At 38.4% G+C, this 22,234-nt stretch overlaps 1 protein-coding gene across 10 annotated transcripts in view; it reads left to right on the forward strand.

The window, feature by feature from the left end:
* The window catches only part of LOC149086559 (uncharacterized), a 135,189-nt gene that overhangs the window by 40,031 nt on the left and 72,924 nt on the right, over window positions 1-22,234 (forward strand). For all 10 annotated transcript variants that reach the window (XM_089256042.1, XM_089230919.1, XM_089256046.1 and 7 more), the window contains one exon: window positions 3,364-3,449. In XM_089256042.1, coding sequence (XP_089112168.1) covers window positions 3,364-3,449 — 86 coding nt within the window. The remainder of the gene's footprint in view (window positions 1-3,363; window positions 3,450-22,234) is intronic.

A 22,234-nucleotide genomic window follows, 5' to 3' on the forward strand; every position in this document is an offset into this window, starting at 1 on the left:
TGTGTAAGTAATATATATTATATATTTTGTTTAAAAAAATCAAAAAAATCGTGATTTAAATCGAAAAAGATCATGATTTAAATCAATTGAAAAAAAAAAAAATCAACAACCCTGCTACTGAGGGTGGATTCCCAGTTGCTACATATAAGACAGAATTGGCTGTGGTGACATATGTCCCTGAAACAAAGTAGGAATGGTCTCTGAGCTACATCCAGAGCTCTTTGCCTCTACGTAGGATCTTGATACCAAGAAGCACATCCATAGGATAATTGCTACTACATGACAGACTTGTAGAGCATATTCCAGAAATTCTGTTGGAGGCCCCACCCTGGTCTGGCCACTCTTTGCAGCAACTGCAGTTGTCTCATGAACTTTGTCAATCTGTTTCACTAAGTGTGGCATAAAGTTAAGCCGGCTATCTATATGTACTGCTGGATACTTCATTTGCTTCAAAGGTCAAATGCAGTTATTGTTGATTATAATATGCTGTTTATTTTTCTTAGAATGGGGCCAAAGAAACCACTTATTAAGGCAGAGATGCCATTGACGTGCTATAATGTGTCAGATACCCAGAATTTCGAAAAAGGACACATAAAAAATTTTGGTCACGCGCCCTGCGAGACGCGCTTTTTCCTAGTTCTAACAAGAAGAAAAAAGTACAGAGAAAAACTTCTCCAACTCCTCGGCCCCCCCCTTTTTTTTTCTTTTTACTGTGTATCATAATCTCACAACCTTGAAAAAGGGGTTTTACAACTGTGTACACTGTACTGTATTGATATACACGTGGGTTGTTGACGAATAAGATGAGGGATATCGAGTTGCTTCTTTGAATAGAGGGACGTGTAATTGTCAAATTCTGGAGTTTTTATTCCCCTGCGGATTTTCTCTCTTTTGGTTACTTACTGGGAATTATGGTACTTTTGTGGCTATATGCCGGCATTCAAAGATAGCGTCTATACGGCGTAAATTTGCCTTGTTCCTACAATATTGCAAATGTGAAATTTTGTTTAAATCGTAAAGGATTGGAACGCCTGTTCAAATTGTAATACTTTCCCGAGATAGTGGAAAAAACCAGTCTGTAAAAACTCGACCTTGAATATCTACAGTTTTGTCACCTAGCTGCTATGTGGTAGTCACCGCATGAGTGTGTACGCAGAATCGGCTTTTGGAGGGGCACAAGGATCTAATTCTTCACAGGAGGTTTGGGTTACTAACTCTGGAAAAGAATTTAAAATTAACAGATAGTATAAAAGAAATTATTTCATTCCAATATTTTAATTCTCTTTATAGAGAATATTTAATTTTTCATCTTCAGGGTAGCGGGGAAGGGAAGAGGCCCCTTATAACCCACCCCCAAATTTTGCTTTTGGTGAAAATCTGGGTTTGGAACCCATGATTGCACAATGGTAATCGGCTAAAAATGTGATTTTTTCTATTAGGTTTTTAAATTTTGTGAGTTGGTTATTCCTTTGAAAAAACTCTGGTTGCCACAGCGATCACACAAATCTACAACACAAATATGTATACATTAAACTTCAAATGCACTCATTACCTATTTGGAGGATAGATGCAGGGTCACAACTGGGAGGGTACGGGTGTAGTGACTCGGGCTCTGAACTGGGGGGAGGGGACACCAAATTCACCCTTTATGACTGCTTCTACATTACATGGGTGTGCCAAAATGTGTGCATGCCTCGTTTGAGAAAGTATCCAGTTGTGACACTAGATAGATGACACTATCTATTGAACACAAAACACGCCAAATGCTGGGCGCCCACGCATCAGCACACTGTTTCTCCAACACAAATCTGACATAGCTTCCATATTGAGGTGTTAAAATATGTGACAATTAGGCCACAGATCAAAATGGTGGACCATCAGGAAAGGAAAATAAAATAATTTTACCAGGAAAACCAAAGTATGAATAGGGAATGAGAAGATAAGTGTCAGAGAGGAGAGAGAGAATCTAATTTGCTTTAAATTTGATCAGAAGATATTGAAAGTGCTAAGATATTTTTCAACGAAATGTAAAATCAGAAGCGAATTTATAGATTGATTTATTAATAAATAGGGGCCTATATAAATGTGTGCCTCCAACTGTTAATTAAAGTGGATCCTTCTTATAACATTTTTCAAAAAACTATCATAAAAAATGTTGTAAATAGGAAAACACTTTAAATGGGAAATCTTAATGAGAATTACTCATTATTAGGACCAAGAAAATAAGTTGTACTACACGGAAAACGTTCTAAAGTGGAGAAACGTTATAAGTAGGTTCAACTGTGTATATTTTTTTAGATGTATTAGATGCGCGGAATTCCATACGTTAGATTCTCAGTGCTAATGAGCTTTTTTGCAAGCTTTTCTTACTAGCAGACAATGAAAGTAAATGAACCTTTGGATAGATCATGTTTTTAGAAATGAATTATACTTGATTCACACAGATACCTTCTCCTACCAGAACATGACCCACCGCTACGTTTTAACAAAGAAATATAAGCAGGTGATCAAAGACCTGGGACATGCTGGAAGAAAATTCATAGAGGTACCAGTGAATTATGGGGGGGGGGGGGAATTTTTTTCAAATTTTTTTTTAGAGATGTACCCACTTTCACTCAAAAAGGGTCCAGATTTTTCGATTAACCTGGGTCCCGGGACCCAGATAAATTAGAGTACAGTAGCATCTCTGTTAAGGGTCATCACTTGCACATTGATAGCATACTTTTGAAGTTGAATTTTAACAATTTATTTGAGTGGATATTAAACATTTAAAATATAGTACAGAGCTGGTTCTCTGGTCATCTGGTCTCGAGACAGTTAACAGTGTGTGTGCCCTTATCTTTTCTCATTCTTTGTCATTTGCTAGACTAGCCAGGTGCAAGAGCTCGCCACACTCACATTACTGGATACATGTACTGTTGATTCACCTAAAATTAATAAGCAGTTAATTTTAATAAAAAAAACCTGATTTAAATTGAAAAGAAAGATTTTTTTATTTTTTCATACCTTGACCATTAACTATCATCAATACACAGAGGCTAGATCATAGTTTCTCAACTTTTTTGTCTCATCGCCCCCTACGCAATCTAACGCATAGAATCCTATGTCATACTCATAGCTCCTACCGACCCCCTGGAACATTCCATTGTCCCCTCCCGCAGTGGCCATTAATGCCCACTTTGGGAATCACTGGGCTAGATCATTAGATGAAGATCAACATGGTTGAATAAGAAAATCTTTTGGAACATTATTCATTGCATCAGGCTGGTGGCAATAACACACATTTGTTATAGTGAGTATTAACTGTTTGTATAGTTCATAGAGTACTGAATATTTCAAATTTATACTTATTCTTATCCATAGGTTTACAAAAAGCTCCTTTATCTCCAGACTTTGTAGCTTTAGTAAAACAGGTGGAAGATGATGAGAAGCTTGCTAGAATGTTGCAGGTAAACTTATTCAGGGTAGTATTAAAATTCTCTGCTGTATGATTTTTCTTTTAATAGTTAATGTAGTTCTTCTTGTAATACATAACTGCGTCTCTTACACATTTTTATGGGAAAAAATTTCCTTGATAAGTTTTTTTTACACGATTAGAAATGAAATACAGGGAATCCTCCTTGATGTAACGATATTGTGCAGATAAAGAAAAAATATTCTTGTAGAGGCATTACACTTGTATCAGGAGGTAGCATCATCAGGCGCGACAAATTTATGCTATTTTTGGCATCTCTTCTGAATCATTCTTGTTAGTACTATGATAAAATATAATTAAAAGAGTTTATTGGCAGTAAAAAATTCCTTATGATTTGTTGATTAATAAAATTCAGTTACTTGTTTTGCCCCAGTAACATAATTTCTTGTACAACACTTTTGTGTATCACACAGTAAGTAGCTTCTCATCAACTTCATTAATACTTTCAGAGGGGAGATAGTCCAAAACACACTGATATTACTAAACACCCTTGAAAGAACGAACCGTGGTGAAAAATTTAAAAATATGTCGAAGTTGATTTAGGGTGAAGTATAAAAAAACATTGTACCAGTTTCAAAACATCCTCACAAAATGTTGTTATAAAGGGATTTATTGTATGTAAAGGATATTGTTGTATTGAGAAGAGTTTAACAGACTATAGACAGGGTTGGCAAAACCTCGAATATTGCTTTTCAATATGAAAATTCCCATTGGAAATACACACGTTCATTGCCTGTAATGTTTAAAGTGACTATGCTATACAAAGAATAAATACTTAGTATGGTTATAAAATAATTTTCTACTCCCTACAAAATTATTGTGCACAATATATGTATATATATTTTTTGTTAAAATATACAAATTGAATGAAGCTGTAAATGCTGAAGAAAAAAATAGAAAATGATGATATTCTTCTGTTCAACATGATTTTTGACTTACCAAAATTTCTTCAACTGCTTATATATGTGTATAGATATGAAGAACTGCTGTCTTTTTTTTATAACAGATTAGCTGTTACCCACAGCTTCACTTGCATGGATGTGGTCATCTGAAAAGTGTTTGGCGATGAAAAATTTAATATCGAATATATAATTGAATCCCCCTTAGGGGTCGAATTTTGCGAAAACCCTTTGCGAGTCTCTTAGTGAGTCTACATTATGAAATGAAAATACTAAGCAAATTTCATATTTATATCTTCAGCGGTTTGTTTTGTTTTAGCGATGGTGAATAAGTGAGTCAATCAGTCAGGACATGTTATTTTATATGTATATCAGGGGTGCAAGAGCTGCACCAAACTGTGCCGAAACGGTTCTCTTGCTACATGGTGCGCCAAGGCACAGAATCCCTGCACATTTGCGGCGATTCTTGTTTGTGGTTCGTGGAGGTACCGCTAATGCACTGTAGTGCGTCAAATACCCGGAATTTAGGGAAAAGAGTCATGAAAATTTTGTTCATGGGACGCAGAAAAAGAGATGGAGGGGGAAACTTCAATTCTTTTCAGTTCCCACCATATACCACGATCGCCTTATCTCGGGACCTTGGAAAGTAGTTCTACTACCTTGAAGTACAAAGTCCTGTACTTTTATTGGTATAACCCACTGGCAATCAAAGTTCCTGAATGAATATGCCAAATTCTCCGATTTCGTAGAGCTTTTTTTTCTGTTTTTAAATTATACACTGAAAATAACGGTAAATTTCACAGCTACCAACCGGCGTTCAAAGACAGCGTAAATTTGCTTCATTTCACACAAGATTGCACATGTGCCTTTGTGAATAATCGAAAAGGTGATTGGTTTACTCGTTTAAATCACCGAAATTTTTCGAGGATTGTTTTGGAAAAACGGGATCTGTAAAAACTCTGCTAAAATATCCATAGTTTTGTCATCCAGCCACTATGCGGTCGTGTGGTTATCGCCGGCGCTTGCCGATCGTAACAATTTCACATCGTGAAAATCCAGATTTGGTGATCGGGGCAGCTCGAGGAAAAAATCTCTACCAACACAGAATCTATTTTTGGTGCTACTTACCACAGTTTTTTTTTGTCAACAAAGCTTTTTCCACCCTTTCAACTTAATTTGGCACCCCTCCTAGAGCAGCGCCCAATATGGCCACACGGTTTGCCCCTGCGTTGTTGGGGGAGGGGCATGCTCTTAACAAATGAAAGGAAGGAGTTTGTACTAGCAGCATGTTCATTTTATATATACGTAACTTCTATGAGATACCTATTATATATAAATGTCCTACCTTTCCAAAACATGTTAGTGAGAATGAAATATTTGCACCCTCTCTTTTTTTCGCACTCCCTCTCGTGCATTGCTGAGATGGTACATTACTTCCTCACGTATTGCTGGGATGTTGCTCAACATTGTATCACCAACAGAACTATCAATTATGGGCGATGAATGGGTTGCACTACAATGCAAAGAATTACAAGAAGTGAAATCAGTTCAGAGAATAGAGAGATAGATAGATATTGGGCAGACATATTCAAACTTTGTAACCTTGGAAGAAGCCAAAATTTCAAAATTTTGCCTGTTTTGTTGAAGGCTTTTTAATCTTTAGCACATGGTAATGCAGACAGTGAAAGAGAATTAAATGTTCACAAAAGTCTTTTTGAACAGTGCAAAATCTGTCTATCCAATGTATTAATGGAATAAGACACATAAAATCTTATGTTCAAGGGCATGAAAAATTTGAAAAAAATTGTCATTGAGATGCGGTACTTCTGAAAGTGACTCGTGATTCATATAGAAAATTTGTAACAGGCTTCAGGCTGAGAAAACAGCAGAAAAAAACCATTTTTAATCTATTAACATGCTATTATATATGTTGAGAAATTGTTTAAGTAAATGAGGTATTTATATATATATTTTTTTTTTTTTGCATTGTGCTTAATCATTCATTCAGGGAGTGTGTGAATTTTCTGTGAGAAGCTTGTTTTTACGGAAACCCTTATATTTTGTGCACCTTTTTTTTTTCTTTCTATATCAGGATGAATAAGATTTTGGTGTTCAAGCAGCCACAATTCTTGCTGGCTAGATTTTCAGTATACATGGTGCTTAATTTAAAAAGAGTCTAATTTTTATTCGTCATTTCAGTAATGCATGTTTTAGTGACAGATAAGATACTTCAAAAAAAAATTATACAGACTTTAATTTGTGAAGAAAATTTATTTAGAATTAATGTTTAAAAATAAAAACATTGTAATATGGGAAGAAGTGAGTTTTTCATCATGTTATATATTATGTTACCTATTATATTACCTATTACGTTCAAAACATTATTATTGTTCCAACCATTTTTGGCAAAAATTTTGGCATTTCACAGAAAAATTACTCCTTATATTGCAGATATATTTAGTTTTTAGTTCTGTTCCATTTCCAAAATTTCTTTAAAAATGAAAGTTTGCTGGTCCAAAATGGATGAAGGGCGCTTGCACCCCTGGTATAGATAGGTGTTTAAAAAGTTCTTTTACACCATATATCTAATGCTGATTTCTATCATTAAATTATTTAAATAATCACTGATATTAAAACAATACCCATATTGTGTACAACATTGAAATATATTTTTGCTATGAAAATACTAAATTGTAAGACTAAAATGTCCTTTAATGTCATAGTGCTGGCTTGTATATGATGCTTAAGAAACTTCTGTGTAACTCATTCTTAGTAGGGGTATATTTACTAGAGCATTTATATAACTCAATGGTTTCAAATTGAAACTGTATCTAAACTTGCGAAACAATGCTTTGGACATATCAAGTCCTGCCAGGTCTGCTTTGATTGAAAATACTCTTTAAAACTGGAATTATACAACCTAAGAGCTAAGAAATTTTTCAGTGAAAATAAAATTTAAATATATAGTTTAATTAGCATATTGTGTGTGACGGATGCTGCATGTGTGAGAATTTTTATATGAAATGAAATTCTCGGCAGATCAGAAAAATTTTAAATATCACAATAGGTATTTTTTCTCAGTAATTATATAATTCAAAATATAAAGCACTTTAATCTACATAAAAGTAAATGTTTTGTTATTTAACATATCTATCAGGTTAAAAAAAACTATTTGACAATGTTGACAACAAGTTTTTGACTGTTTTAATACTGAGTAGATTTCAGAAGTCAAAAATCTGACCCTGATACCCTATCACACATATTTTGAATAAACAGCTCTATTTCAGAGAAGATAGGTTTTCATGGCCAGAGTTAATAATGAATTTCATACCTTTCGGGCTTTTATTGCAGCAGTGGACAAAACGTCTGCTACAAAGATGTTTGGAACACGGCATAACCACCCAAAATGTATGAATTTTATTATATCCCTATAGAGCAAATATATAGCTCTAGCAAATAGAACGCAGGTGATGAGTAGTTTAGATAAATAAATCATAAAAATATATTTTATATGTCCCAGACTCTTGTTTTTATATTGAAAGATTTAAAATTGAAAATTATAATTGATATTTTATTTTAATTATTGCAATAAATTAATGTTTAAAAATAAAAACATTGTAATATGGGAAAAAGTAAGTTTTTCCATCACATGTTATATATATACCTATTATGTTCAAAACATTATCCAGAAGCATCATTCATTTAGGTTTTTGACATCAAAAACCTAAGCCTGACTATAAGCTATTCCAAACATGATTTTAAAAAATTTCGTTGTTGAGGGATTTATCATTATATTGACACTTATTGTACCCAGGTTTCACTGAATGTACAATGTGATAAACATGATTTTTATGATGTATTTATTGCCCTATCAACTGTAGCGCTTACATTTTTAAAAATATAATTTTGGAAGCTCTGGGCCCATGAAGTGAGGTGGCTCTTATGCTAATTTTTGTTTCAAATAATGTAATGTCCAAGAACTCAACATTATCATGTACCCATTCAAAATGTGAAGAATTATAATTTTTCAGTATTGCTTTTGAACATTTAGTAATGGTTGTATTCACGGAGCAGCTGTCAAAGCGCTGATCGACTAACATGTGGGTGAATGCTAAAGTGCATGTTAGAAAAGATTGGTATTCTCAGCAAACCAGGGAGCAACTGTTACAAGTCCACGACATTTAACGAGTGGCGATGATTCGTTAATGAAGATAACGTTCCTTCTTTTTTCCTCCGCTGCTGCAAGTGTTTTTTTGAAAATAAGATGGAGGATGTTCGTGTTGATTATCGTCACATGATGCTATTTGTTTTTGTTATTGGTAGTTTTATTTTGTTGAATAAAGTAACAAATTAGAGAAATTTCAAGAAACAGATGTTTGTTTATTGCTGTTCATACGTTTTGACCTCGTGAAAAGAAACATGCCCGATTGCATTTCTCAAAGATATGGAGGAACCTGATTATTATTCTCAAGCAGTTGATGAGGTATGTAAAGCTATAATTTAAGTTATTTATTTCTTTTTTATAAAATTATTATTTAAACAAATTATCCAAGTAAAGTAAAAAAGTTCAAAGTAACCGAGTGTGATACGTAATGCTACTGAGTTGTCCCTGATTATCCAACAACCAAGTTCCCCACATCCTGAAGTCAGGCCTGTTCAAAGTAAATTTACACTGTAAAAACAAAAAAAATTACAATCAACTTTGGCCCAGGGCGGAAACTGTCAGCATACCCCCCCCCCCCCCCCCATTTTCCCATGTGACAACTTGTGTGATTTTTTTTTTAATAAGAATATTATTGCAAATGCTAAAAAAAATTAATGTCTGATGATTTCATGCAAGAAAAGCCAATTTCTCTTTTTTCCATATGGAAATAAAAATTACTTTTCCATTCAAAAGCAGAGGTTTATGTATGTGTATTCAATTATGCAATCAGAGAAATGCCGGTTTGTAAACAATACCAATGGAGATAGGCAGGGAATATACACTGCTCAAAACAATTAGGGGAGCATGTGGATTTAACAAAATTACGCAAAGATGTATACCGATAAGTAACATAAAATGAATCATCCATAATTTAAAGCCTAGCAGGAAACGGAAGAAAACTTCATGTGCAAATCAAAGTTCATGACGTCAAAAACCGGAAAAAGGAGATAAGGGCAGAAATTGGGATATTGCAGAAACGTCTGTTTTACTGCCGTAACTGTGAAATTCGATTGCGCAGTATTTTTTTTTTTGAGACAAGGTGACTTGAGGATGTCTCAACAACGTGATTTACCAGAATCCGTGGCATGGCGTGTTATAGGCAGACTGGAATCCGGGCAAACACAACGTAGTGTCGCAGACGCTGTTGGAGTCGCCAGAAGTGTTGTTGCAAGGCTGTGGAATCGATTCCAAGAAACAGGAAATGTTAGACGTCCACCAGGGCAAGGTCGGCTACGCGCCACTACAGCAACTGATGACCGGTATGTACGGTTAACAGCCCGTCGAAACAGAACAGAGAATGCTACACAGCTGCAAAGACGGTTGCTCTTGGCAACAGGACGAAGGGTGTCCAGCCAAACAGTACGTAATCGGCTTCATGAGGGAGGGCTCTATGCACGTAGGCCAATGGTCTGCATTCCGTTGACCCCACGCCACCGTGCAGCCCGAAGAAGATGGGCTGCTGAACATCGAGATTGGGAGCAACATGATTGGAGCCAAGTGCTGTTTACAGACGAGTCCCGATTCAGTCTGGAGTGTGACACCCGACATGTTCTGGTATGGAGGGACAGGGGCACTCGAAATAACCCAGCATTCGTTTGTGAAAGGTCACAATACAGACGAGCTGGTTGGATGGTATGGGGTGGAATCAGCATAGGCGGACGTACGGACCTGCATATCATTCGGAATGGCACTTTGACGGCCCGAAGGTATGCAGACGAGATACTGCGACCTCATGTCATCCCTTACGCTGGAGCCATTGGAGATTCCTTTGTTTTCCAGGATGATAATGCCCGACCGCATAGAGCTCGTCTGGTGGAGAACATGCTTGAAGCTGAAACAATACAGCGTGCTCTCCTGACCTGAATCCAATCAGACATGCTCGGACGACGCATTGCTGCGCGACCAAGGCCGCCTGTTACTGTCCGAGACTTGCAGATTGCACTTCTTGAGGAGTGGAACAGTATTCCCCAAAGTCTGATCGACAACCTCATCGCATCCATGGCAAACAGGTGTGCAGCAGTCTTAGCTGTTCGAGGAGACCACACGCCCTATTAAAACTCGTGCATCATGTCTAAACAGTACTTTTTTTTTATCGTTTACATGTAACCAAATTGTTGCCCTAAATCATCTTTTCATGTTTTTTTCATATTTTCAAAGAATTAAAGCTTAATTCCAAATTTTCTTTACGTCTTTTTTCTGTATTGCGCATTGATACGCGTGTACTATCCATTGTATGCCAATATGTGGCTGTCTTGCACGGTTTTCTTCACTTTTTTGCTTGCTCCCCTAATTGTTTTGAGCAGTGTACTATTTCCATGAGTGAAATCATCATTTTGCAAGTGTATAATTACTATTAAAAATATAGAAAAATTACATTCTAAACAAAAATTTGTGCAACTTATTGATGGCATGATTGTTAATTTAAAACAATTATAAAATCAGTTGATTAATCCCGCCCTTTACTTTTATGACCCAGTGTAGTGATTGACAATGATAAAATCTATTCAATTTATTTAATTAACAAAAACAAATCACAAAAATCGCTACATACACATGGAACGGACATAACACGTGCATCATGTGACACCTCAACCAAAAACACTGAGCGTCATCTTCAGACGGCTTTGACCGATTCCCCACAGGTAGTCCCCCACCAGCGATAGCGACTTGCAGGGCAACCTGAATCTGACCCGTCTACCTGAGCAAGTGGTCATGAAAGGTTAGTCCTTGTCACTGGAGGTCTGTTGATCTTTTGAAGTTATTGTTGCTTGCTGATCGTTGGAAGTTGCCTGCTGATGCTTTGAAGTTGTTGCTGCTTGTTGATCGTTGGAAGGCTTGTGGGCATTGAAGGACAGGTCATCACCGCAGATGTAAGCCGGTTTGACTCTGTCTATGTTTACAGAGACTGGTCGACCTTTTATTAGTATTTGGAAGACCTTTTCTGATCTTGACAGCACCTGGTAAGGTCCCTCGTATGGAGGTTCTAGGCCTTTCTTCACTCTGTCCTTTCGGAGGAAGACATATGAGCAAGACAGCAGGTCCTTGCTGACAAAAACAATGTTTTCTGTGGCGAACAGTCTGTCTTGGGCTTAAATTTTCCATGGTGGTCTTTAACTGATCAAAGAAGCTTGATGGATCTGGGTGATGACAACTAGGTACGAAAAACTCTCCTGGAAGTTGTATAGGTGCACTATACACCATTTCCGCAGTTGTAGCTTGCAAGTCCTCCTTCCAGGCGGCTCAAAAACCCAATAGAATCATAGGAAGTACTGTTACCCAGCGGTTAGTTGCATGAACCTTGATAGCAGACTTAAGGTCTCGATGGAAGCGTTCTACTTGACCATTTGCTTGCGGATGGTATGATGTGGTCCTCTGACGATTGGTTCCCAAGAACTTGGTTAGAGCCTTGAACAAAAAGGACTCAAACTGGACACCTTGATCTGAGGTGATTCTGTTGGTGAACCAAACCAAGCAACCCATCCAGCATAGAAAACCTTGGCCACAGTGTCAGCAGAGCTAACCGGCATAGGGAAGGCTTCAGGCCATTTAGAGAAGTGATCCACACAGGTGAGGAAATATGTGTAGCCTTCTGATAGAGGCAAAGGGCCTATCATGTGGCGATATCAATGTGGACGTGTTAAAATCTGGCATCAGGTGGTGAAAATTCCCCATGTGGACTCTTCGTATGCCGACTCGCTTTAGACTTCTGACAGTTAGTGCATGTACATGCCCAAGTGATCGCGTCAGCTTTCACTGCGGGCCACACGAAACGCTCTTGAACTAGCTTCACAGAGACCTTTACTCCAGGATGTGACAGTCCATGCAAGGCAGTAAAGATGTCCCTACCCATCGAGGCTGGAACCAGTGGTCGAATGCGTCCTGTAGAGACATCACAGTACAGCTGAAGCTTTGATTCATCAACAGGAAGAGAGTGGATTGTCAAGGAAGTAGATGAAGGATTGGTGAGTAGTTGCTGAATATCCTCATCTTTGAGTTGTTCCTCTGCCATTCGTTTGAATTCCGTGGGAGATGGTGTATTAATCGATGATATGTTCACTCTTGATAGTGCATCAGCCACTACATTGTCTGTGCCCTTGAGATACCTGATGTCAGTAGTAAATTGGCTAATGTAGTCCAAGTGCCTCAGTTGGCCTAGGAAAGCACTTGTCTTCCTTTTGTGTAAATGCATAGGAAAGCGGTCGGTGATCAGTGAAAAGCACGAAACAGCTGCCTTCCACCATATGGCGGAAATATTTGATTGCCATCTACGCTGCCAACAGTTCTCTATCATATGCATTGTACTTTCTCTGGGCTGGAGATAACGTCTTGGAGTAAAATGCCAATGGTTGCCAATCTTTTCCTACCTGTTGCTGAAACGCAGCTCCCACAGCAGTGTCAGATGCATCAACCACAATAGCTAAGGCAGCTGTAGGTGACTGATGGTATAGTGTGGTTGCTTCATCCTTACACTTTTGGAATGCTTTGGTGGACTCGTCTGACCACTTGATAGGCCTTTTATCAGTCTTTGTGGCACCCTTCAGGTAATTATTCAGCACTGCTTGAGATTGTGCAACAAAAGGAATGGAACGCCTATAGAAATTATTGATGGCCAGAAATCAACGCAGTTCCTTCAAGGTGTCTGGTTTAGGAAAGTTTATGATTGCTGAGACTTCGTCAGGAAGAGGTAAAATACCTTTTGAATCTACAATGTGACCCAGGAATTTCACAGAGACTTGACCAAGAACGCACTTGGAAGCGTTGACGAGAACACGAAATTCTTGAAACCTCTGGAAAACTTGTTTCAGATGGTCAACATGCTGAGTTTCACTTTCTGAGGCCACTAAGACATCAAAATATGGTAAACAAAAGTTCAATCCTCTGAGAACATAATACATAAACCGTTGAAAGGTTGCAGCTGCGTTTGATAGACCAAAAGGCATGTATAGAAACTCAAAAAGTCCAAATGGTGTTGTCACAGCAGTCTTTGGGATATCCTGTTCTTTTACTGGAATTTGGTGGCATGCCTTGGCTAAGTCAAATGTGGAGAATATTTGTTTGCCTTCCAACATTTGTACACAGTCTTGAATGTGTGGGACTGGATACCTGTCCAGCACCATTACACTATTGAGCTTTCGATAATCGCCACATGGGCACCAGTCACCATTGCTTTTCTTTACCATGTGAAGTGGTGAGGCTCAACTGCTTTTTGATGGTCTGCATATTCCAATCGCCACAAGATATTCAAATTCTTGTTTAGCAGCCTTCAGCTTGTCTGCAGGTAATCGCCTTGGCTTCACATAGACCGGTAGCCCCTTCATCTCGATGAAGTGTTGCACATCATGTTGAACTTGTCTAGGACCCACGGAAGCTTCTGTTAGTGTTGGGAATTCTACTAGCAGGCAGTGAAAGATCGAGTTTCCATCCATGGACTTTACTTGAAGTGCAGTTGAGATTTGACCTTTTGATCGAAGTTGTGTTAAAGGATCAACCAAACATCCTTGTCGAACATCAACTAACAGGCCAAAGTGAGGGACCAAAGTAGGAAAGCTGCCCCAATGAGGGGTTGCGAAATTGTTGCAACAATAAATGGTCAGTGAAATGTCCTTTGTAGTCCTAGGCTCAATTTAAGCAGGCGTTGGCCATAGATTCTAATGACAGTTCTATTTGCTGCAAAAAGCTTCAACTTTCCAGGCTGACGACTTGATTCTGCAGTTGTGGCAGGAATTACAGACATCCGCGCCTGTATCAATGAGGAACTTCATGGAAGATGATTGGTCAGACAGATATAGACGGAAGCACTCGAGTTTGCCTTCACTCTGAGCATCGAGTGACAGTCCAGCTAGTTTCCCTGCAGGTTGAAACTGTAAAGCTGGACACATTTGGTTGCTTTTTCTTTGAAACGCCAGTGGTACCAACAGTGCTGATAGTTTCAGTCACGACTTCTGGAACACTGGCGAGATCCGTTGCGATTTCTTGATTGGGATCGAGCACGTGTTTCGAGATGCTCCAAACGACAAGAAATATCCATTAGAATGGTCTGCATTTGTGAAGCTTCAGTTGACATCGCATGAACTGCAGTGGAGCTTTCCGCTGCGGCAAGTATGGCATCGGCCATTTCTGTCAATTTATCCAGGCTATCATTGGATATTGCTAATATTTGCTGAACATTTGTAGGCAGCCGCTGGAGGAAAAGAGACTTCAAAGTATCATCACTCACCCGTTGCCCAGCTTTACTTCGCATTTCCAGGAGAAGGCGTGATGGTTTCCGATCACCCTGTTGCAACCCAGAAATTAGGTCGCGTAACCCAGACATCGCAGCGCTCCTATTTTTCCTACTTTTCCTATTTTTTAGAAATGCCCTCCTATTTTTCTACTTACATCGCAGTTGCCCTATTTTATTCCAATTCTCTCCTACTATTCCTATTTTATCCTTTCCTTCCTTTTATTTGCGGCCAATATCTCATTACGAAAATTCCGAGAAACCATAAAATGTCACTGCTTTCTGTCCCTTTTTGACGTGCTTTATTCACAACTCGCTACCGAAAAAGAGAGGGAAAAAAGAAAAAAATTTTCAGTTTCACGGGAGCAGGATATGACGATAACTGTATCTTTTCGCATCTTACTCTGTGCGCCAAAAACAAATAAAACTTTTCTCTAGTTTGTGGGCACCTGAACTAACATTCTCCCTATTGAGTCTTCTACAGAGCCACTTTAGTGATCTCTAAATACTTAGCGGATCCAAGTGCTCTGGTCCTGTGGCGTGCGTCATACAAGTGATCCATGATTATGCCGCTGATCACTTAAGTAATTTGGGAATGGGCCGCGGATAACTTGAGTGTTATAGAACAGCACTTGTGACCGCGCCAGTGCTCTAAAACTGTGCCACATGTCACTCAAGGGATCTATAAATGTGCCCCAGATCGCTTAAATGGTCGGGAATTATGTCACGGGTCACTTAAGCGATCTGTGAATGTGCAGCTTCGTTCATTTTTACAAAATTAGGTTTGAAAGGGACAGGCCACATTTGGGCCGTACAGGCCAAGTGTTTACCGCAGGTCACCTATGGGCTTATAGATTGATGAATGATATGCAATGAATTTCTTAAAAATTTTGAGTTCTTGGCCTTCAAATAACATTGAAATTAACTGAAATTCATTGTAATAAGATATTTTTTTTCGAAATTTTAATTATTAAAAAAAAATTTTTTTGATTAAAAAGTATATTTTTGATCGTCTGGAGGGGGGGAAGACCACGAGCCCCACGTACATCTCTGATCCACCCAATATGCGGTAGGGGGCAGAGCGCTGATGAAATTTTGCTGAAAGGGGGAGGATTAGAGTTTTGCTGACTTTTTCTGAGAAGGGGTCAAAAATCGCTAAAAACTTGCTGACGTAATGCTTGAACGGCTCCTTTTTTTTTAAGCATGTGCTCAACCCATGGCCTAAATATGGCGTGCCTCAAGTGGCCTCGGTACACTTGCTGATAAATTAAGTGGTTCGCGGCGCATTCCTACCTCATTTAAATGACCCGCAGCATATTTCCAGATCACTCAATTGGCCCGTGGCACATTTCCAGATTACTTGAGTGACCCGCGGCACATTTACAGATCGCAAATAATCTGCGGCGTTGTTCTAGATCACTTAATTAAGTGGCCCCACACTGTTCACAAAAGGTTGAGTTAAGTTGTAATGTGCCGCGAGTAATTCAAGTGGTCTGAAAGTGTGCCGCGGGCCGCTTGAGTCACCTGGAAATGTGCCACAAGTCACTTGGATGATCTGAAAGTGTGCAGCGGGCCACTTGAGTGGTCTAAAAATGTGTCAAGAGTGCCACTAAAATTATCTATAAAAAATACATCGAGCCACTCAAATGATATGTAAATGTGCCTCCCAACACTTACAGTAATCTGCAACTGAACTACGAGCCACTTAAGTGATTTGGAAATTTGCTTGGGGTCACTTAGGTGATCTGTATATATGCCGTTGGCAGCGTAAATGGTCTGGAAATGTGCCGCTGGCCACTGAAGTAATCTGGAAATGAGTCCTATTTAAATGATTTGATGGTCGTTCGTGAGCCACTTGTGTGGTTTTGTTATTCGTCCTGGGCCACATAAGATAACTCCGAGGTGCCATTGGTTAGCAATCTGATATTTTTAAGGCATAACTAGGTTCATGTGTATGCTATTGACAACTGCCGTTGTCTATGAAAAAAAAAAAAAAATTCATGAACATAATATGCAGGCCATTCTAATCGTTGTATCCTTCGGGTGTAATGTAACTCCAGGAGGTGCTACATCAGCGGTGTTCAACATTCAGTAGAGTGTTGGCCATTTCATTGATTTCGAAATGTGTCGCGGGTCACTTAAGCTGACCTGTAAATATGTCTGGGTCAATTGGGTACTCTGGAACTGTGCCGCGGTGATCTGTAAATTTTCCGCGGGTCACTTAAATGATCTGGGAATGTGCCACAGTATACTTGAAGAAGAGCTGGTGGCAGATGACAGCACTACACATATAACAAGTATTACACAGAAACGAAACTTCACGCCAGGTTTCACTACACGTACACTCCAACATGTACCAATTCTTTAGAGGTTCCACCGAGGAATATGGACGATTTACATGTCTGGTTTAGTAATAGTAGTATACTTAGAGAATGTGAAACCGTGATGCAGGTTATTTTAGTGATCTTTTACAAGTTTCATGGGTCAATTGAGTGTTCTGGAACTGTGCTGCGGCGATCTGTAAATATTCTGCGACATATTTACTGATCAAGGAATGTGCCGCGGGTCACTTGAATGACGTGTAAACGTGCCACGGGTACTTGAGTGGTCTGGAACTCTGCTGTGAGTCACTTAAGTGATCTAGGAATGTGCCACATGTTATTTAAGTGAAGTGGAACAGCAGCTGGGGTAACCTGGGTAATCTGGAACTGTGCTGCGGTGATCTGCGAATGTGACGCGAGCCACTTGAATGACCTGAATCTGTGCCGCAGGGTCTCTTGAACGATATGGAAGTTTCGCTTGGCTCATTTTTACAAAATAAGATTTGAAGTTGTGAGCTGCCACAACAGATGACTTGGACAATGGGTTAAGCATGCATGGGTTACATTTTTATGGCACCTAGACAGGTTTTTTTCTTTCTTCGAAAAGAAGGGGGGGGGGTGAATCACGATCAATAGTTGGACTTTTCAAGTAACAGTAGCAATTTGATTAATTTCTTTTTAGTTTTGCTATTTACATTGTTTTTGATACCAAATTCTGTGGAAATGAAAGATTTTTAAATTCATTAGAACTTGAGTTTCCTAAAATATCTATAGATAATACTATAATTGAAGTATATAAGGTGTGAATCTTAATGGCACAACATTTTTAAATGCCACGATAATTCGGGAATTCCATTTTTTCCCTCCTATTTTTCCTATTTTTTTTTTTTCAAATTTTCACTTCGAGGCCTGCGTAACAGCTGTTCCTCCGAGTCTGCATACTGCGTGCACAAACAGTGTTTTAGTTTAGCGTAAGATGTTGCGGTGGGCGGGCTGGTGATAATGTCCCGGACAACAGACAGCTTCTCTGGTTGCAAGGCAGATACGATGCGGTGATACTTGGTCACCTCGGCTGTCACTCCTGCAAGAAGAAACTGACTTTCCATCTGCCTAAACCAGATCTCGGATTTGCTCGCCAAAACGGTGGAGCTTTTACGGAAACATGGGCGATCTCTGCCGAACCAGTTGCATTTTTATCTGCCATTTTGTTCTGCTTGCCTGTCCTCTTCACAATATAGGTCACCAGTTATAGTGATTGACAATAGAATAATCTATTTAATTTACTTTAATTAACAAAACCAAATCACAAAAATCACTACATACGCGCGCAACATGTGACACCTCAACCAAAAACATAGAGCGTCATCTCCAGACGGCTTTGACTTCTTTACCAACCACAAGGAAAAATATATATAATATCCGGACGGCTTTGGCCGATTCCCCACACCAGTGTTCAGCATACAAATACTTAAAGTTAGAAAAATACGAGATGTTAGCAAGAAATTTGGTTATCAATTTAATGTTTTCATTTTTAATCAATATGTAAAACAGGGTTCTCAGCTACCTGGAAAGTCAGGGAATCGGGAAAACGGTCTGGGAATGTCAGGGAAAATGTGAAATATTTGTCAAAAGTCAGAGAAATTCTAAATACATGGCAAAATCTGAAGGGAAAACATGTCAAAGATGATAAATCTACATTCAAGCGGTTTACCTTCACTTTTTCCATGGAAGTTTATTTTTCAGATCCTGGGGAGAGAGAAAAAAATCCTTATCGGTATTTTCCTCCATTTTCTACTGAGAAAAAAATGTCAAATCAGTTGAAGGGTGAGATTTTATACACTGGAAAAGAAAGTTGGCCAAGGAACAATCTGTCCTCTGAGTAAATATATGAAGGGATCTAAAGAGGACTCTACTTTCCATTGTTGAAAACAAATCCAATACCAGCTCTTAACTTTTCTATCTCTTCTGAAAAACATTTTATCCTCTTGCTTTTTTTCCCTGCCTGTGGGTAGAGAACAATTAACCTTCATATTATATGTTGAAGCAATGATTTGAATTCAATTATCTCTTTGAGATTTCCAAGGAAACTGGTATTGTATGCAAGGTCATATATACAATTTGATTTTGGAAAGGGTGGTGGTGGCAAAATGTTAACATCTCTCTGCAATGTGCTTTTCAATGGTATATTACCAAGAAATGATATACATTCCCCCCCCCCCCCCGTATTCGCAGTTCCTGTATTCTGTTTTTTTTCTCCTTCATTGTTGGAAATTTTCTTGGCAACACTCAGCAATCGTCATTGTTGCTAATGTCATTACTGTTATCATCGAGCCACGTGTTTTGTTTACAAAATTTGAGTTGTGTGTGTTTAAGATGGCTCATTTGTCTAGTGGTACTGGTAATGCTCCGAAAAGACAAGAAAAAAAGTGAAAATTTACAAGAAAAATTTTATATATTGGCTATGTTTGGCAAAAGTAAGTCAATTGCTGCTGTGGCTCGCCATTACGGAATCAACGAACCTACGGTGAGATATATCAGAAAAAAGGAATCTGAAATTCGATCAGATGTAGCTGCACCTGTGGCAGCGAAAACTTTGAGAAACACATGGACTCCATAGGTGATGCATACAGAAAATGCAGGGGTTTTTTCATGGGTACAAGACTGTTACAAAAAGAAGGTAGTCCAATTTATTGTAATATTATAATGGAAAAAGGCGTAAAGATTTTACTCTTCTATAAAGGGAAGGGCTGGTGAAACGTCTATTTCATCAGAATTTTATTCAAGTAAAGGTTGATTTCATAGGTTTAAGAAACGATTCAGATTATGCAATGTAAAAATCACTGGCAATCAAGCCGCTGCTGACCAGGAGGCAGCTAGAAAATTTCCAAAAACTCTGCAGAAAATTATTGAAAAGAAGGGTTGTTCACCTCAGCAGGTGTTTAACGCTGATGAAACTGCTCTATTTCAGAAGAAAATGCCACAGAGAACATTTATCACCCGAGAAGGAAAGCGAGCCCTTGGTTTTAAGGCAAATTAAGGTAGACTTACTATGTTTCGTGCAAATGCGTACATGATAGAGCCCATCATCATTTTCAAATCTGTGAATTCGCGAGCATTGAAGGGAAAGGATAAATCGAAGCTCCCGCACAGTATTTTGAATGAAGAAAAGCTTGGACTACAAAAACACTTTTCCTGGATTGGTTTAAACAATGTTTCGTTCCAAAATCAGGAAGTACCTTGAGAGTGAAAACATGTCATTCTCAAAGTTCTTTTGATACTGGATAAAACTCTTGGACCCCCAGATATCAATGAGGTCAAAGCTGATGGTGTAGAAGTCTGTTATATGCCTCTTAATACAACATCTATCATTCAGCTCCTTGATCGAGGGGTAATGCGAACATTCAAGGCTCACTATACATATCACTCAATGAAGATGATTGTGCATGCAATAGAAGAAGATGCAAATGCAGAAAATGTCTTGAAGGTATAGAAGAATTACGTTGTTGCTAATGTCATTACTGTCATCACTAGAACCATGGCAACTCGTAAGAGAGAAACAGTCAACTTGGGTTGGATTAACCTTTCTCCACAATGTGCACTCCAGGAACAACCATTTCTACAGAGCCAACTGAAGAGATTGTCACGTTAGTGAAATAGATGAGTGGAGAAAGGGTTCAATCGTGGATATAGAAGTCGAACAGCTAATTAATAGCAATTCAGAGGCATTGACTGAGGAGGAATTAATGCAGCTGATTGCTCATGAAACAAGCGGTACTAGATGAAGATCAAGATAAAGTGGAGGACAAGTTCACCATGAGAAACATAGCGGGAGGGCTTCATACATGAGCAGAGATATGGGGAAGCGTCAAAGATAGAGTCGACAGATTTAATGTATGTGCATATATATGAATTGACATCATCGTGCCCACCAGCAATAATGACTGTGCCCCCCACCCCCAGACTTCCAAATCTATTTCCGCCTATGGCTTCACAAGTCCAAATCAGCAATAGATTGTTTTCATGATATAGATCTCTCTATGGTACGTTCTTCACATGTAGAAATATTTGTAGAGGAAGTCTTGTCAACATATTCCAACATACTTGATGATGTGAAGAAGAAGAAACAGCAAACAGAAATCACAATGTTCTTTCAGAAAACATCGCCAACAATCAATCGCTGCACCCTCTTTTACATTCTCTTATACCTTTGCGTCACCCTGCTCTTTTCACGATGTTCAATAAACGAGATTAAAAAATATAATGAGACATACAAATACGTTCCAGGGTGTCCCGTATTCGTGCCCACGCCCGTATTCGGCAGCCATCTAAGATTGATTCGTGGGCAGTAAAAAGTAATAAGATTTAGAATATCAGGTGCATCAATGTCAAAGTGAAGAATTTTTACAATTTATATGTGCGCAGGCCCGTCATTTAGGGGGGGGGGAAGCCCCCCCCCCAAATGACGATAAATGACCCTAATCACCCCCTAAATGAACGAAAGCCAATGGCTTTCGAAAATACACTAAAAATTATATATATATACAAATATATATATACATACATTGAGTACATGTGCTTTGCTTTCCCCCCCCCCCCCTGGAAAAAGTTGACATGACGGCCCTGTATGTGCGTGACCGTGTATGTCCCTTTGGTCAGGCAGCGTCACAGAAATTATCGAGCAGATTTTGCTAGGAACCCTGTAAAATTATTAATTTATATGGATGGCAATTGTGATTTCTTCAAACCTCACCTACCGCATGACAAAAAGAATTAGAAAAAATATATTATATTTAAAAAAACATTTATGTTAATGGACAGAGTGAAATTCTCTCCTCATCGAAAATTGGGACACATTTTTTCGACATTTCTTAAGTGATAATAAAAAAGGAATTTAAAGATTATTTTTAAAAAATATGTATTAAAAAATACTGTGGTACTCATTAGACAGTTCTCTTTCAAGTCCGAAACACAATAATATGGAAGAAAAAAAGTTACTTGAAAGTTGACAAAATAAGTGTTGCGCGAATAAAAAGATAAATTAATAATTTATGAGTATTATATTATTTTTTATTTGTATTTATTTTCATTGATTTTGAATTTCAAATAAGCTAAAAA

This window comes from Pholcus phalangioides, unplaced genomic scaffold, assembly GCF_987345545.1.
Source record: "Pholcus phalangioides strain wild (caught in Gottingen) unplaced genomic scaffold, Ppha-v1.0 ptg000004l_1, whole genome shotgun sequence".
NCBI lineage: Eukaryota > Metazoa > Arthropoda > Arachnida > Araneae > Pholcidae > Pholcus > Pholcus phalangioides.